The 17,001-nt window shown below is 47.8% G+C and overlaps 1 protein-coding gene across 1 annotated transcript in view; it reads left to right on the top strand.

Moving 5' to 3' along the window:
* LOC140424954 (sorcin-like) overlaps positions 1 to 17,001 on the top strand; it is an 85,582-nt gene that overhangs the window by 26,926 nt on the left and 41,655 nt on the right. The window contains exon 2 of the mRNA XM_072508675.1: positions 12,584 to 12,748. Within this exon, the coding sequence (XP_072364776.1) occupies positions 12,584 to 12,748 (165 nt within the window). The remainder of the gene's footprint in view (positions 1 to 12,583; positions 12,749 to 17,001) is intronic.

The raw sequence follows: 17,001 nt of genomic DNA on the forward strand, positions 1-17,001 counted from the left end.
TTATCATTCTGCACCTCCTAAGCAATGTGCTTTCGCCAGCTCAGTTGCTGATGAGCAGGCAACTGAGAACTACCTTGCCCTATATCCCTCAAGAGCCAGTGAACCAGAGAGGCAACTGATCTCTCAAAAAAAAGAGACAAAGGGGATTTTACGATACATCAGCGAGAAGACTCCAACCATTGCAGCCAGAAAACACGGTCAGACTGGAAGATTCCAAAGGGAATGGACGGTCAAAGTATGCGAAGGTACTGCGACAAGCAAGTCCAAATTCGTATCTCATCATAACAGATGACGGCATTGTCTTTAGGAGAAACAGAAGAGCTCTGCTGAAAGTTCGGCAACTTTTTGTGATGCAACCGCAAGACAAAGTGGTTAATAGTCCTAATCTTTATTATTGTCACAAGTAGGCTTGCATTAACACCGCTATGAAGTTACTGTGAACATCGCCTCGTCGCCACACTGGCATCTGTTCAGGTACACTGAGGGAGAATTCAATGTCCAATTCACCTAAAAAGCACATCTTTCGGGACTTGTGGGAGGAAACCGGAGCAAGCCCACGCAGACACTGGGAGTATGTGCGTACTCCACACAGACAGTGACCCAAAGGGGAAACGAACCTGGGACCCTGCTGCTGTGAGGCAACAGTGCTAACCACTGCTACCGTGCCGCCTAAGACAGCTGAAGAAGATACAGTGCCGCATACTGAGCCACAACAGGATAAAGACCCAACGATAGAAGAAGAACAACAAGTAGCATCCACAACTACAAAAGAAGATGAAGTAACTTCACAAGTTCAGCAGCCACTCGGAATATCAATAAGACTAAGAAGTAAACTTGAGAGACTGAATTTGTGATAGACTATAAAAAGTTTAAAGATATAAATATTTATGCATATTATATTGAATTGTAAAAATTATTTAATGAATCTAAATAACTAGATTTCCAAAGGAAAGGGGATGTGATGATATGCATAAGCAGTCCTGTATATAATCTTGTACCTCCGACCACCAGGTGGCAGTGTAAGCCGACCATGTGACTCTGTGCCTTTGGGAGTTGGGAGTAAGTCGTGTTGGTGGATAGATGTATTTTGCACCAGCTCTAGAATAGCTAGTTAGTGCTAATGGTTTGTTATATATTTATTTCAGTTATCTTTACCATGCAGTTGTTTCATAATAAATTATTTTAACTGGTCAAGAACTAGATGTTCTGTAGTGCATCATTCATACCAGTCTACAGAACATGACAATGATAGTGAGTTTTGGTTTTTATTCCAAATCAGAAGTTTTATATCTAAGACTGGATGGATATTTGGTGAGCCAGTACCAGTATTGATCGATAATCAAATAGTTTCCAATAGCCAATGATAAGCCACCTGTTATTGTTTGATCAGACGCACCATCTTATGGTTCAGTAAACTCGAAAGTATTTTTCAATTACTATTTGGTAAGACTACATTGTAATTTACGATAAATTATTTACAATCAATTCTAATAAATTAATTATAACAATGAACCTTCCCCTCCTTTCCCCCCCCCCCCCCCCCCCCAAAAAAAAAGAAAAACCAACCAACCAAACAAACAAATAGTTTATTGAAATATTCTATTGTAATTTATAAGGTTGCTGGTCAGGCTCCAGACGTACAGGTTCCAGGGAGAGTGATTTGGTGAAATTCTTTGAAAAAGGTTTAGGCTACAATTCACAAACTATCCCTCCATACATATCCTTGCATTCGCCAGGGTTGACCCGAAAGATTTGTCAATGATCACTTACGATTGTGCAAAATAAAAGTTCAGATCTGTGTAGTTTTGTTTTAGAAAAGGAATCACCGTACACATGATGTAACAGTTAAACTGCACCAACTATTTCACCAGAAGCGATAGGAACTACATGTTATTGGCAATGTGTTCGATATCACTTGGCTGAAGCTCTTTAACAATAGACAGATATATTTATAGACAAGAATAATAGAAAATAGTGGACAATCTCAGCAGGTATGACTATCTATGGAGAGGATAAGGGAGCTCACATTTCGAGCCTGGATGACTCTTTGACAAAGAGTGGAAAATGATTCCAACTGTAGCAGATCCTGGGTGGACAAGGAGTCAAAGACCTTCCATTGGTTCTTAATGGAAGAATTACAAAGTAAATCACGGAACAAAAAATAACCCTGGAGAATTTACAGGCTACATTTTTTTTAAAAATCAACAGATGGAATAATAGCGAGGGATCTTACAGAAACTAAAATAAAAGCCAAATGCTGCGGGATGCTTCTGAAATAAAAACAGGAAGTGCTGGAAAAACTCAGCATTTCTGGCAGCATCCGTGGAGAGAGAAGCAAGAGTTAGAGTCCATCCTTCTGAACTCCTTTATTAAGACTAATTCCCTGTTCGGAATTTGCGCGGTCATGTGAGTTGAACCAAGTTTACTGGTTTGAGGAAACAATCCCCCTTTTACCGGATGTCAATAATACATGTAAAAAACAGAGTCGGCAAAAACATCGACTCCAAATTACAGCCATTGATAAACATGCAGAAAACACTGGGCAAATAAATAATAGAAACAACTAAACATACTGGGGGGCTGAACTAGGATTCCTTCATATTTCCAGTTTGCAGACAGTGGCAGGATTGAGTGACCGGTGGGTGAATCAGACTTTGGAGAGGGTTGATTAAAGTAAGTCAGCAGAATGCTCAATGTCCACTGAGTGGATACTTAGTGAGATCAAGCCTTTCGCTTGTGACAAGCACTGCGGTGTTATATCAGAGCGCGGGTGACGGGTGAAGCAGGCCGAGCAAGGCAGAGAAACTTTTTAGCGAGGAAAGGCAAATTAAAAGTGAGGAAAAGCATATCAGTTAACTATCACTAAGTAGGAGTGTTGAAGGTAGGTCTGGCATCAATCCAACCACACCGCTATTGATTTTTCTAACTTTTATTTGAACTCTTAAGTTCAGAGTGTGCACTAATCCAACATGCATCACTAACGAAGTTACAAGAAAGTCAGAAATGAAAGGAATGGAGGGGTAATGATTTGGTAATTCATTCTAGTAATTCAATTATAAACATACTGGATTATTATTTTTTTTAAAAATATTTTATTGAAATTTTTTTTTCCCTGAGCAACATTTTTCCCGCTTACAAAACAAGCGAAACGATAACAGTAACAAAACAGAAATTTTAAAACTTTTTAACAATAATAATAATAATATACAAGTAACAAAACCTCGTACTCTATTGACCTATACTCAACTGAGCCCCCCCCCCCCCCTCCCTGGGTTGCTGCTGCTGGTCATCCGTCTTCCCTCTAACGTTCCCCTAGGTAGTCGAGAAATGGCTGCCACCGCCTGGTGAACCCTTGAGCCGATCCTCTCGGGGCAAACTTTATCTGCTCCAGTTTAATAAACCCCGCCATATCATTTACCCAGGCCTCCAGTCCGGGGGGGTTTCGCCTCCTTCCACATGAGTAGGATCCTGCGCCGGGCTACTAGGGACGCAAAGGCCACAACGTCGGCCTCTTTCGCCTCCTGCACTCCCGGCTCTTCCGCAACTCCAAATAGAGCTAACCCCCAGCCTGGTTTGACCCGGGCCTTCACCACCCGCGAAATCACTCCCGTCACTCCCTTCCAATACCCTTCCAGTGCCGGGCACGCCCAAAACATATGTGCGTGGTTTGCCGGGCTCCCGCCACACCTCCCACATTTGTCCTCCACTCCAAAGAACCTGCTCAATCTTGCCCCCGTTATGTGTGCTCTATGTAGGACCTTAAATTGAATCAGGCTAAGCCTGGCGCATGAGGAAGAGGAATTTACCCTGCTTAGGCCATCAGCCCACATACCCTCCTCTATCTCCTCCCCTAATTCTTCTTCCCACTTTCTTTTTAGTTCGCCCACCGACTCCTCCCCCTCTTCCCTCATCTCACGATAAATCTCTGACACCTTGCCCTCTCCGACCCACACCCCTGAAAGCACCCTGTCCTGTATCCCCTGTGTCGGGAGCCGCGGAAATTCCCTCACCTGTTGTCTAGTAAACGCCCTCACCTGCATATATCTCAAGAAATTCCCCCGGGGTAACTTATACTTTTCCTCCAGTGCTCCCAAGCTCGCAAAAGTCCCATCTATGAATAAATCTCCCACCCTCCTAATTCCCAACTGGTACCAGCTTTGAAATCCTCCATCCATTCTTCCTGGGGCGAACCTATGGTTGTTCCTGATAGGGGACCCCACCAGGGCTTCCCGCACACCTCTCTGTCGCCTCCACTGTCCCCATATGTTCAGTGTTGCCGCCACCACCGGGTTCGTGGTGTACTTTTTCGGTGAGAACGGTAGCGGCGCCGTCACCAGCGCCTCTAGACTCGTCCCTTTACAGGACCTTCTCTCCAGCCTTTTCCACGCCGCTCCCTCACCCTCCATCATCCATCTACGTATCATTGCCACATTGGCGGCCCGATAATAATCTCCCAAGTTCGGTAGTGCCAGTCCTCCTCTGTCCCTACTGCGCTGAAGGAACCCCCTCCTTACTCTCGGAACTTTCCCTGCCCACACAAAGCTCGTAATGCTCCTATCTATTTTATTAAAAAAGGTCCTGGTGATTAAAATAGGGAGACATTGAAATACAAATAAGAACCTTGGGAGGACCATCATCTTAATGACTTGCACCCTGCCCGCCAGCGATAAAGGCTGCATGTCCCACCTCTTAAAGTCCTCCTCCATTTGTTCTACCAGCCGTGTCAGATTAAGTCTGTGCAAGGTTCCCCAGCTCCTAGCGATCTGAATCCCCAGGTATCGGAAGTTTCTTTCCACTTTCCTTAGAGGCAAGCCTTCTATCTCTCTACTCTGGTCCCCTGGATGTATCACAAATAATTCACTCTTCCCCATGTTTAGCCTATACCCCGAGAAATCCCCGAACCTCCTCAAGATTTGCATAACCTCTATCATCCCCCCCCCCCCCCCCCCCCGCTGGGTCCGACACGTATAGCAATAGGTCATCCGCGTATAACGAGACTCGGTGTTCTTCTCCCCCTCTAATCACCCCTCTCCATTTCCTGGAGTCTCTCAGCGCCATGGCCAGAGGTTCAATTGCCAGCGTAAACAACAATGGAGACAGCGGGCATCCCTGTCTTGTTCCCCTATATAATCGGAAATACTCCAATCTATGTCGACCTGTAACTACGCTTGCCGTCGGTGCCCCATAAAGTAGCCTAACCCAGCGAATAAATCCGTACCCAAACCTCCTTAACACTTCCCATAAATACTCCCACTCCACCCTATCAAATGCCTTCTCTGCGTCCATTGCCGCCACTATCTCTGCCTCCCCCTCCACTGAGGGCATCATTATCACTCCTAATAGCCGTCGCACGTTAACATTCAATTGTCTCCCTTTTACGAACCCTGTCTGGTCTTCGTGCACCACCCCTGGGACATAGTCCTCTATCCTCGATGCCAGCACCTTTGCTAGCAGTTTGGCGTCCACGTTCAATAGTGAAATAGGTCTATAGGACCCACACTGCATCGGATCTTTGTCCCTCTTCAAAATTAGCGATATCGTCGCCTCCGACATTGTCGGGGGTAGTGTCCCCCCTTCCCTGGCCTCATTGAACGTCCTCGCCAACAACGGGGCCAACAAGTCCACATATTTTCTGTAGAATTCCACTGGGAACACGTCCGGCCCCGGGGCCTTCCCTGCTTGCATGCTTCCCAGTCCCTTAATAACCTTGTCCACCTCAATCGGCGCCCCCAGGCCTGCCACCGCCTGCTCGTCCACTTTCGGGAACCTCAACTGGTCCAGGAACTGCCGCATCCCCTCCTCTCCCTCTGGGGGCTGAGACCTATACAGTTCTTCATAAAAGCTCTTAAACACCTCATTTATCTTTCCTGCCCTTCGCACAGTGTCTCCCCTTTCATCCCTAATTCCTCCTATCTCCCTCGCTGCTGCCCTCTTTCGCAGTTGGTGCGCCAACAGGCGACTAGCCTTTTCCCCATATTCATACCTCCTCCCCTGTGCCTTCCTCCACAGTACCTCCGCCTTTCTGGTGGTCAGAAGGTCAAACTCGGTCTGGAGTCGTCTCCTCTCCCTGTACAGCTCCTCCTCCGGGGTCTCTGCAAATTCCCTGTCCACCCTTAAAATCTCCCCCAGTAATCTATCCCTTTCCTTGGCCTCTGTTTTCCTTTTGTGGGCCCCAATAGAAATCAGCTCTCCTCTGACCACCGCTTTTAGTGCTTCCCAGACCACTCCCACAGGGACCTTGCCGTCGTCATTGACCTCCAGGTATCTCTCGATACACCCCCTCACTCTTCCACACACACCCTCATCCGCCATCAGTCCCACATCTAATCGCCAGAGTGTTCTCTGCTCCCTGTCCTCTCCTACTTCCAGGTCCACCTAATGTGGGGCATGATCCGAAACCGCTATGGCTGAGTATTCAGCTTCTTCCACCCTAGAGATCAACGACCTTCCTAAAACAAAAAAATCTATCCGGGAGTACACTTTATGGACGTGGGAGAAGAAGGAATACTCCCTAGCCCTGGGTCTAAGAAATCGCCATGGATCCACTCCCCCCATTTGGTCCATAAACCCCTTAAGTACCTTGGCCGCTGCCGGCCTTCTTCCAGTCCTTGAGCTGGATCTATCTAGCCCCGGGTCCAGCACCGTATTGAAGTCCCCTCCTAAAATCAAATTTCCTGCCTCCAGGTCCGGAATACGCCCCAGCATCCGTCTCATGAACCCCGCATCGTCCCAATTTGGGGCATACACATTAACCAACACGACCTCCATTCCCTCCAGCCTACCACTCACCATTACATATCTACCTCCACTATCTGCTACGATGTTCTTTGCTTCAAATGCTACCCGTTTCCCCACCAAAATGGCCACCCCTCTGTTCTTTGCGTCCAGTCCTGAGTGGAACACCTGTCCCACCCATCCTTTCCTTAGCCTAACTTGGTCCACCACCTTTAGGTGCGTCTCTTGGAGCATAACCACGTCTGCCCTTAGTCCTTTCAAATGCGCGAGCGCTCGGGCCCTTTTTATCGGTCCATTCAGGCCTCTCACGTTCCACGTGATCAGCCTCACTGGGGGGCTACCTGCCCCCCTCCCGTGTCGACTAGCCATTACCTTCTCTAGGCCAGTCCCATATCCCGCCTCCGCGCTCCCGCTCGCTCCCCCAGCGTCGCATTCCGCCCCCGACCACACTCTCTTTAGCCATTTCCTTTTGGATTTCCGCAGCAGCAACCCAGTTGTCTCCCCCCCTCCCCCCCCCTCCCCCCCGCTAGATCCCTATCTAGCTTGATTGCTCCCCCCATATCACTTCCGTAAGTCAGCTGACTTCAACTGACCCCGGCTACTCCTGCTCGCTCCTCGGCCCCCCCGGTGTGAGGGAACTCCCATCCGCCTTGCGCCTGTTTTCCCGCCTTATTCTTTCTGGTGCGGGAACATCCCTTTACCTGATCCGCCTCTTATGGCGCAGCTCCCTTTCCCCTCCCCCTCTCCTTCCCCATTCTCTGACTATGTCCCGCCTCTCCCCCCTCACCGGCGCCCACATTTCCCCAGTGTCCCCCCCCCCCCTTCCCTGTTTACTTCTCGATTAACTTTCATCATCCCATTAACAAAAACAATAATAACAACAATGACAGTTCCCTGCAGCATCAGTCCCTCAGTTCCGGTCCAGTTTCTCTTCATTGATGAAGGACCATGCTTCCTCCGCTGTCTCGAAATAATAGCGTCTCTCCTGATGCGTGACCCATAGTCTTGCCGGCTGCAGCATCCCAAATTTCACCTTCCTTTTGTGCAAAACCTCTTTGGCTCGGTTGAAGCTCGCCCTCCTTCTCGCCACCTCCGCACTCCAATCCTGGTAGATCCTTACCACCGCATTCTCCCATCTGCTACTCCGCACCTTTTTAGCCCATCTCAGGACCTCTTCTCTGTCCTTAAGGCGGTAGAATCGCACGATTATCGCCCTGGGTGGTTCTCCCGCTTTTGGTCTTCTCGCCGGGATCCGACCTGCCCACTCCACCTCCAAGGGGCCCGCAGGGGCCTCAGCACCCATCAGTGAGCTCAGCATCTTACTTGCGTACGCTTCACAGTCCACTCCTTCCACACCCTCTGGGAGACCTAGTATCCTGAGGTTCTTCCTTCGCGCTCCATTTTCAAGGGCCTCAATCCTATCAGCACACTTTTTATGAAGTGCCTCGTGCGTCTGAGTCTTGACCGCCAGGCCCAGGACCTCGTCCTCAATACCTGACACCTTCTGCTCCACCACGCGAAGTTCAGTCTCCTGGGTCTTTAAAGTCTCCTTAAGCCCCTCAATTGCCTGTAACAACGGGGTCATTACCTCCTTCTTCAGCAGGTCCACGCACCGTCTCACCACCTCGTCCTGCTCAGGTCCCCATGTCACCTGTGGTTTCTCCGCCGCCATTTTGCTCCACTCCCTCTGACCTTCTGGCTGCAGCCGCCGCCGCCGGTTTTTCCCTCCGTCGTTCGGGGGGGGGGGGGGGGACTCCCTTCCCTCGCGCCTCACACCGGGTTTTACGGCCGTCCAAGTCCCCGTTGGGGCTCTTAAAAGAGCCCGAAGTTCCGTCGGAGCTGGAGCCGCCGAAACATGCAGCTAGCTCATCCCTGCCGCAACCGGAAGTCTAACTGGATTATTATTGATTGTAAGGAAGGTTTATTTTCTTGAGACTGAGCCTTGGCCCCATCCTTTGGAACTCTTGAGCCTTGTCTCCCTTCAATTCTCTTTGGGGATTCTGGCAACTCGTCAGTTAGATCCTGCATCTGAAACACATTAGTTTCAATCAATGTACAGAAAGTGGTGTCCACAGCATCCCTCCCACTGAGAACCGGGCACAGCCATTTTGCATAACAATATAGCTGTCTGCAGAGCAATTAGATGAGGGTTCCCTTCCCAAAGCCTCACATAAATTGATCTTATATTCCCATTTGACATGATTTAGCAAAGATGTAGAATATTCCAATGTCATAAATAAATCCTATTATTTCATCGTCAGAATTGACAAGTGGAAGTATACTGGAAAGGGACATGGTAGCAAATTAAATGACAGTTTTCTGGAGGTATTTCGATATGTCCTTTGCTTTGTGTGTGAGAGATGGGGAATATCAGACTGGGTTTGGGTGTGTGAGAGAGATGGGGAATATCAGACTGGGTTTGGGTGTGTGTGAGAGATGGGGAATATCAGACTGTGTTTGTGTGTGTGAGAGAGATGGGGACTATCAGACGGTTGTGTGTGTGTGGGATGGGGAATATCAGACTGGGTGTGTGTGAGAGAGATGGGGAATATCAGACTGGGTTTGTGTGTGTGAGATGGGGAATATCAGACTGGGTTTGTGTGTGTGAGATGGGGAATATCAGACTGGGTTTGTGTGTGTGTGTGTGATGGGGAATATCAGACTGGGTTTGTGTGTGTGTGTGTGATGGGGAATATCAGACTGGGTTTGTGTGTGTGTGAGAGATGGGGAATATCAGACTGGGTTTGTGTGTGAGTGAGGGCAATATTCGGACGGGGAGTGTCTGTGTGAGAGAGGGGGATTATCTCTAGGATTTGCGTGTGAGGAAACAAAATATCAGAGAGGGTTTGTGTGAGAGTGAGGGGAATTAACAGACATGGATTGTTGTGTGAGCGAGGGGAGAATACCTGACAGGAATTATGTGTATAAGAGGGGAATTTCAGTCAAGTTTTCAGTCAAGTGAGGGAGAGAGGTTGCATTTACATTGTTAAATCGAACACTCAATGAGCAAGTAAAGCTCTCTCTAACCCCTGCCCCATACAGTTCCAGGACCCTAACACCACGGGTTAGAGACACATTAAGCTCACATAACCTTCCGTCATCCAATAGTCCTAGGGTATGAATAGAGACCGTTTAATGCTCACTCGACATTTTCCACTCTAACACTCCCTGGGAAGGTACAGCATGAGTGAGATACAGAGGGCAGCATTGTGGATAGCACAATTGCTTCATAGCTCCAGGGTCCCAGGTTCGATTCCAGGCTTGGGTCACTGTCTGTGCGGAGTCTGCACATCCTCCCCGTGTGTGCGTGGGTTTCCTCCAGGTGCTCCAGTTTCCTCCCACAGTCCAAAGATGTGCAGGTTATATCAGATTGGCCATGATAAATTGCCCTTAGTGTCAAAATTGCCCTTAGTGTTGGGTGGGGTTACTGGGTTATGGGGATAGGGTGGAGGTGCTGACCTTGGGTAGGGTGCTCTTTCCAAGAGCCGGTGCAGACTCGATGGGCCGAATGGCCTTCTGCACTGTAAATTCTATGATAATCTATGAGAGCATGGACACTTCTACATTGTCACGTCAAACATTCCTTGCACTGCGACTGTAACTGTCAGGAGGGCATTGGCGTCATTTGGGGCAGGGCTTGATGTCATTTGTGCGGGCTGCCACATCACCAGAGGGCGGGGCGTGACATGACATGGGGTCCCCGCAAAGTTCTTCACAATACAAAACAATAGTCCTTCACAACTCTGGCCGAGTTTTCAAAGGGGGAGGAACTACATATTCTTGCTGGTGAGAAGTTGTGTAAATGAGCACATTTTTCTGCTTCTGGACAATTTTCTTGCTGTTTTATGAATGGTTTTTTGCCCTCTTGCGACTGACTATGCTGTAGGTGAATTGGACATTCTGAATTCTCCCACCGTGCACCCAAACAGGCGCCGGAGTGTGGAGACTAGAGGATTTTCCCAGTAACTTCATTGCAGTGTTAATGTAAGCCTACTTGTGACAATAATAAAGACTATTATTATTAATAAAGATTATTACGAAGGAGAGTGCAGGGCCCCCAAAAGTGTAAGTCTACCTCTGAAATTATTTGTGTTTTCTGAAAGATATTTCAGGCCATACTAGTCATTTATTTCAATTACTCTCAGTGGACAACCCATTTCTGCGTTGAGCTTTCATCTGGTAAATATCTTTCGTGATTTCTCATCTAAGCTGTCTGTGGCTCTACTGAAAGAATGGAGCCTGTTTATCAAAGTGGACCAGTAGAATTCTGTAATTAGGAAAGTCTAACTCAATGGGATTCACACATGTACTCCCTAAAAGAAGAAACAACATGAAAATTGAGGAGTTTCTGGCCCATATTAGCTCAAAATAAATAAATGGAATTAGAACTTGGGTAAAATTGAGCAATGTTCACTGATCGGGGAGGCATCCAATTAACTACCAATGTTGCTTGGCACAAATTCGATCTGAAAATTTGAGCGAACTGTCAATCGCAGTCAGGTTTCACAGGCTCTTGATACATAAAGGATTAATCACAAACTCCAGTATGTGAGTTCCACAAGTATGTGTCTCGTTAACAAAAGGATGGGAGGTGTAAGCTGTTGTGTTGCACAACATATGGTGAAAGACCACAGACTGAGTGAGGTGTTTAACCATTTAACCCATTTCTTGGGAGTCCAAGGACCAGGTGTATTCCTGTTTCCAGGGATGGTGAGGAGCATGAGGAGACTTTGAGAGAAAACGACAAAAATGAAATGCCTTTTCTGCTAAAGTTTCAAATTAAAATCTAAAAAGTGATTTGTAAATTCCAATTTCATAAAGAAGAAGGTGTGTTGACATGAAGCGACGGTAAATTCTAACCATTGGTTTGGGCCTAGCTAGAAAAATAGTGGCACATGGGTTGTACCAAATTTGATTAACTGTCAAATGTAACCTTATTAAATCCTCTCTTGATTGTGCCCGAGTCAGTAGAAACATGTGGCCTGGTGAGTTTTTGACTCCTATTCCCTCACAACAGGGGCTGTTTAGCACAGGGCTAAATCGCTGGCTTTGAAAGCAGCCCAAGGCAAGCCAGCAGCATGGTTTAATTCCCGTACCAGCCTCCCCGAGCAGGCGCCGGAATGTGGCGACTAGGGGCTTTTCACAGTAACTTCATTTGAAGCCTACTTGTGACAATAAGCGATTTTCATTTCATTTCATTTTTCAACTAGGAAAACCTTGTGTTTTTTTTGTGCTCCACATTTTTGTGATGTAATAAAATCTCTTGAACAATTGATGTGGTTTGTTTTCCCATCCAATGGCCTGATTAAGGAGTGAATAAATGGTAACATTGTCTGGCCTCTGCAGGGGCTGGACTCGAGATCTTGAACCTACAAGCTGATAAGAACAGGAGAGTCGGTTTTGAATGTCATTGTTCCAGAAATTGGAAAGAGTATATGAGATTTTGCTGCAACTAAGTACTCTATTTCAGGGAAACAATGGCACTTAAAATCCTCACTTAAAAATGCTACAGTTGTGAATCGTGTTTAATTTTGAGGTCGTGGGGCAGCACGGTGGCACAGTGGTTGGCACTGCTGCCTGCGACGCTGAGAACCCGGGTTCGAATCCCGGCCCTGGGTCACTGTCCGTCTGGAGTTTGCACATTCTCCCCGTGTCTGTGTGGGTTTCACCCCCACAACCCAAAGATGTGCAGGGTAGGTGGATTGGCCACACTAAATTGCCCCTTAATTGGAAAAAAATAATTGGGTAATCTAAATTTTAAATAAATAATTTGAGGTCAAATTCATTTGACATAGTGTTAGCTGATCTGGTGTGGCTGCTATAATTTTGCTTATTTTGTTCTCTTTAGCAATTTACTCAGTATGGCGGTGCACCCGGAGCCCCAGGTGGTGCAGGATATCCAGGGGCTGGTGGCTCAGGGTATCCAGGGGCTCCTGGAGCTGGAGGTTATGGAGGGTTCCAAGGCCAACAGCAGGACCCACTCTACGGATACTTCGCTGCAGTGGCTGGTCAAGTAAGTTACGTTCACTAAATTAGGATTTGTAAGCTTGCGCAGGTCCAGATACAGTATAAAGCTACTGGAACCATTGCCTCTTTAGTTTTTAAAATGCTGATCTCCACAGTATAAAATAATACTCTGTAGGTAATTGCCATCCGATTCTAATCCCCCTCATGAATTGTTTGATGAATTGCTAACAAAGATAATTTAATTTCAGAGAAACTGGAACAAGCTGAACAGCTCAAATAGTAAAGGCAGTGAATTTCTAGAATATATTAAAGACTGTTTTCTTTTGGCATGAATTCCAGACACCCACCACCCTCGGGGTTAAAAAGCCTTTCCAGTAATCATGACCAACAAACAAGGAAACAGTAGATTAAGCTTAAAAGAAAAGGCTCTTCAAATTAAAGAAAATTGTCAATCTAGCAGATTGGGCGAGCTATAAAAAAGCATCAAAAAGGTTCAAAGGATCATAAGAAATGCAAAAAACGAAAATGGGAAAACACGCGCAAAAGCAAAAGTGACACTGAAGCTAACTGCAAAATGTTTTATAAATATTAAGAGTGCTAAAGGAGAATGTGAGCCCGTTAATGACAGATGGAGGTGAGGTAAGAATGGAAAAGGAAGGAAATAGCTGATTTTCTGAATGAACACACTGCATCTGGTAATGTTTTCACAATGAAAAAAGAGGGTTAAATGCCAGTGCGATATGTGAAACTAAAAATAAATCAAACTGACACTCGTTTGATAGTACAGAACTTTAATTTTGCTGAAAAGAAAGGCATGTTGCTGAAACTTTTTGTTTTACACTCAATAGGGCAAAAACAAGGATGCCAAATTTCTAACTATCGCAACAATTTATGCTACAGGAGAAAAATGTGTAGATTAATTGGCAAGTCGATTCTAAATTAGCCGAGGTGTTACCATGGACAAAGCAGGCAAGCTAACTCTTGAGAGAAAGCAATGGGGGGCTGTAGGCTCCCCAAGCTCCTGAGTAATTGGATTGGATTGGATTTGATTTGTTTATTGTCACGTGTACCGAGGTACAGTGAAAAGTATTTTTCTGCGAGCAGCTCAACAGATCATTAAGTAAAGAAAAGAAAGGGGAATAAAATAAAATACATAGTAGGGCAACACAACATGTACAATGTAACTACATAAGCACTGGCATCGGATGAAGCATACAGGGTGTAGTGTTAATGAGGTCAGTCCATAAGAGAGTCATTTAGGAGTCTGGTGACAGTGGGGAAGTAGCTGTTTTTGAGTCTGTTCGTGCGTGTTCTCAGACTTCTGTATCTCCTGCCCGATGGAAGAAGTTGGAAGAGTGAGTAAGCCGGGTGGGAGGGATCTTTGATTATGCTGCCCGCTTACCCCAGGCAGCGGGAGGTGTAGATGGAGTCAATGGATGGGAGGCAGGTTCGTGTGATGGACTGGGCGGTGTTCACGGCTCTCTGAAGTTTCTTGCGGTCCTGGGCCGAGCAGTTGCCATACCAGGCTGCGATGCAGCCCGATAGGATGCTTTCTATGGTGCATCTGTAAAAGTTAGTCAGGGTTAATGTGGACATGCCGAATTTCCTTAGTTTCCTGAGGAATTATAGGCACTGTTGTGCTTTCTTGGTGGTAGCGTCGACGTGGGTGGACCAGGACAGATTTTTGGAGATGTGCACCCCTAGGAATTTGAAACTGCTAACCATCTCCACCTCGGCCCCGTTGATGCTGACAGGGGTGTGTACAGTACTTTGCTTCCTGAAGTCAATTACCAGCTCTTTAGTTTTGCTGGCATTGAGGGAGAGATTGTTGTCGCTACACCACTCCACTAGGTTCTCTATCTCTCTCCTGTATTCGGACTCGTCGTTATTCGAGATCCGGCCCACTATGGTCGTATCATCAGCAAACTTGTAGACGGAGTTGGAACCAAGTTTTGCCACGCAGTCGTGTGTGTACAGGGAGTAGAGTCGGGGGCTAAATACGCAGCCTTGCGGGGCGCCGGTGTTGAGGACTATTGTGGAGGAGGTGTTGTTGTTCATTCTTACTGATTGTGGTCTGTTGGTCAGAAAATCGAGGATCCAGTTGCAGAGTGGGGAGCCAAGTCCTAGGTTTTGGAGCTTTGGTATGAGCTTGGCTGGGATTATGGTGTTGAAGGCGGAGCTGTAGTCAATAAATAGGAGTCTAATGTAGGAGTCCTTGTTTTCGAGATGCTCTAGGGATGAGTGTAGGGCCAGGGAAATGGTGTCTGATGTGGATCGGTTGCAGCGGTATGCGAATTGCAGTGGATCAAGGCGTTCTGGGAGTATGGAGGTGATGCGCTTCACGATCAACCTCTCGAAGCACTTCATTACGACTGAAGTCGGGGCCACTGGTCGGTAGTCATTGAGGCACGTTGCCTGGTTCTTCTTTGGTACCGGTATGATGGTGGTCTTCTTGAAGCAGGTGGGGACCTCGGAGTGGAGTAGGGACAGGTTAAAGATGTCCGCGAATACCTCTGCCAGCTGATCCGCGCAGGCTCTGAGTGCACGACCAGGGATCCCGTCTGGGCCCGTCGCCTTCTGAGGGTTCACTTTCAGGAAGGCCAATCTGACTTCGGAATCTGTGATGGTGGGTATGGGTGAATTGTGGGCTGCTGGGGCACTCAACAGCGGATTGTTGGTTATCTGCTCGAACCGAGCATAGAATGCATTGAGTTCATCGGGGAGGGGTGCGCTGCTGCCAGAGATACTGTTCGGCTTCGCTTTGTAGCCCGTTATGTTGTGTAGTCCTTGCCACAACCGCCGAGAGTCTGTGACTCGAGCTTGGTTTGATATTCTCTCTTGGCATTCCGAATGGCTTTGCGGAGGTCGTACCTGGATTTCTTGTATAGGTCAGGGTCGTCTGCCTTGAATGCCTCAGATCTGTCCTTCAGTAGGGAGTCACTCTAGCGATTGAGCCAAGGTTTCCAGTTGGGGAACGCACGTACTGCTTTCTTTGGCACGCAGTTGTCCACACATTTGCTGATGAAGTCTGTGACGGTGGTGGCATACTCATTTAAGTTGGTCGCTGAGTTCTTAAATATGGACCAGTCCACTGTCTCTATGCAGTCACGTAAGAGCTCTTCTGTCTCCTCGGACCAGCACTGCACAACCTTCTTAGCTGGATTCTCCCGCTTCAGTTTCTGCTTGTATGCCGGGAGAAGGAGCAGTGTCTTATGGTCTGATTTCCAAAAGTGCGGTCGGGGGATGGAACGGTAGGCGCCCTTGATTTGAGTAACAGTGGTCAAGAGTGTTGTCGCCCCTGGTGGGACAGGAGATGTGCTGGTGGAATTTTGGCAGTACACTCTTGAGGTTGGCCTTGTTGAAGTCTCCGGCCACGATGAACAAGGCCTCTTCCGGTGAACAAGGTGTTCTGTTTCGTAGATGTTTATTACTGTGTATAGTTCGTCCAGCGCCTTCCTCACTTCTGCCTGGGATGGGAAGTAGACCGCTGTGATAATGGCTGAAGTGAACTCGCGTGGAAGATAATATGGGCGGCACTTCACGGTCAGGTATTCCAGGTCTGGGGAGCAGTAGGTCGCCAGAGTCGCCACATCCAAGCACCAGGAGGAGTTGATGAGGAGGCAGACCCCTCCAGCCTTCGCTTTGCCTGATGATGCCGTGCGGTCCGCCCGGTGAATTGAGAAGCCTTCAGGTTATATGTCACAGTCCGGTGAGGCGGGGGTGAGCCATGTCTCTGTGAAACAGAGCACACAGCAGTCTCTTACTTCCCTCTGAGAGGTAATTCTGGCGTTATGTTCATTCAGCTTGTTTTCGATCGCTTGGACGTTTGCCAGGAGTTGCTGGGGAGAGGGGTCTTGAAACTGCGTTGCTTCAGTCTAACCTGCAGACGGCCTCGCTTCCTCGGTCGGCGGCTGCTGCTGGATGACCCTGGGATCCGATGGCAGATGTCAGCTCTTGTGGAAGGTAGGTAGTTGCGTCTGGCGAGGTCCAGGTCGCTGGTGGGGACCAGGGTGCTACTTATGTATCTGGGGTCGCGTCTGACAGGGTCCCGGGCGCTGGTTGAGGTAGAGGGGTTGCTAGGGGGGCATGTTGGCGATCTGTATGGGTCCCAGCGTTCTGCAGGCACGGGAATGCCTTGCAGCGTGTTTGGGTCCTCGCGCGGGGTCTCTGCCGTTTCGGGGATCGTGGGCAGGAGCTTCCTGAGGCAGGTTGGGCTGGATCCCGTGGTCTGTTCCCTCCCTGGGCGCTCCTGGGGTCGGATCTTGAAGTAGGCCCGGTCGGGCCTCCACGTGGATTTTT

Source organism: Scyliorhinus torazame, chromosome 6 (assembly GCF_047496885.1).
Source record: "Scyliorhinus torazame isolate Kashiwa2021f chromosome 6, sScyTor2.1, whole genome shotgun sequence".
NCBI classification, from domain to species: domain Eukaryota; kingdom Metazoa; phylum Chordata; class Chondrichthyes; order Carcharhiniformes; family Scyliorhinidae; genus Scyliorhinus; species Scyliorhinus torazame.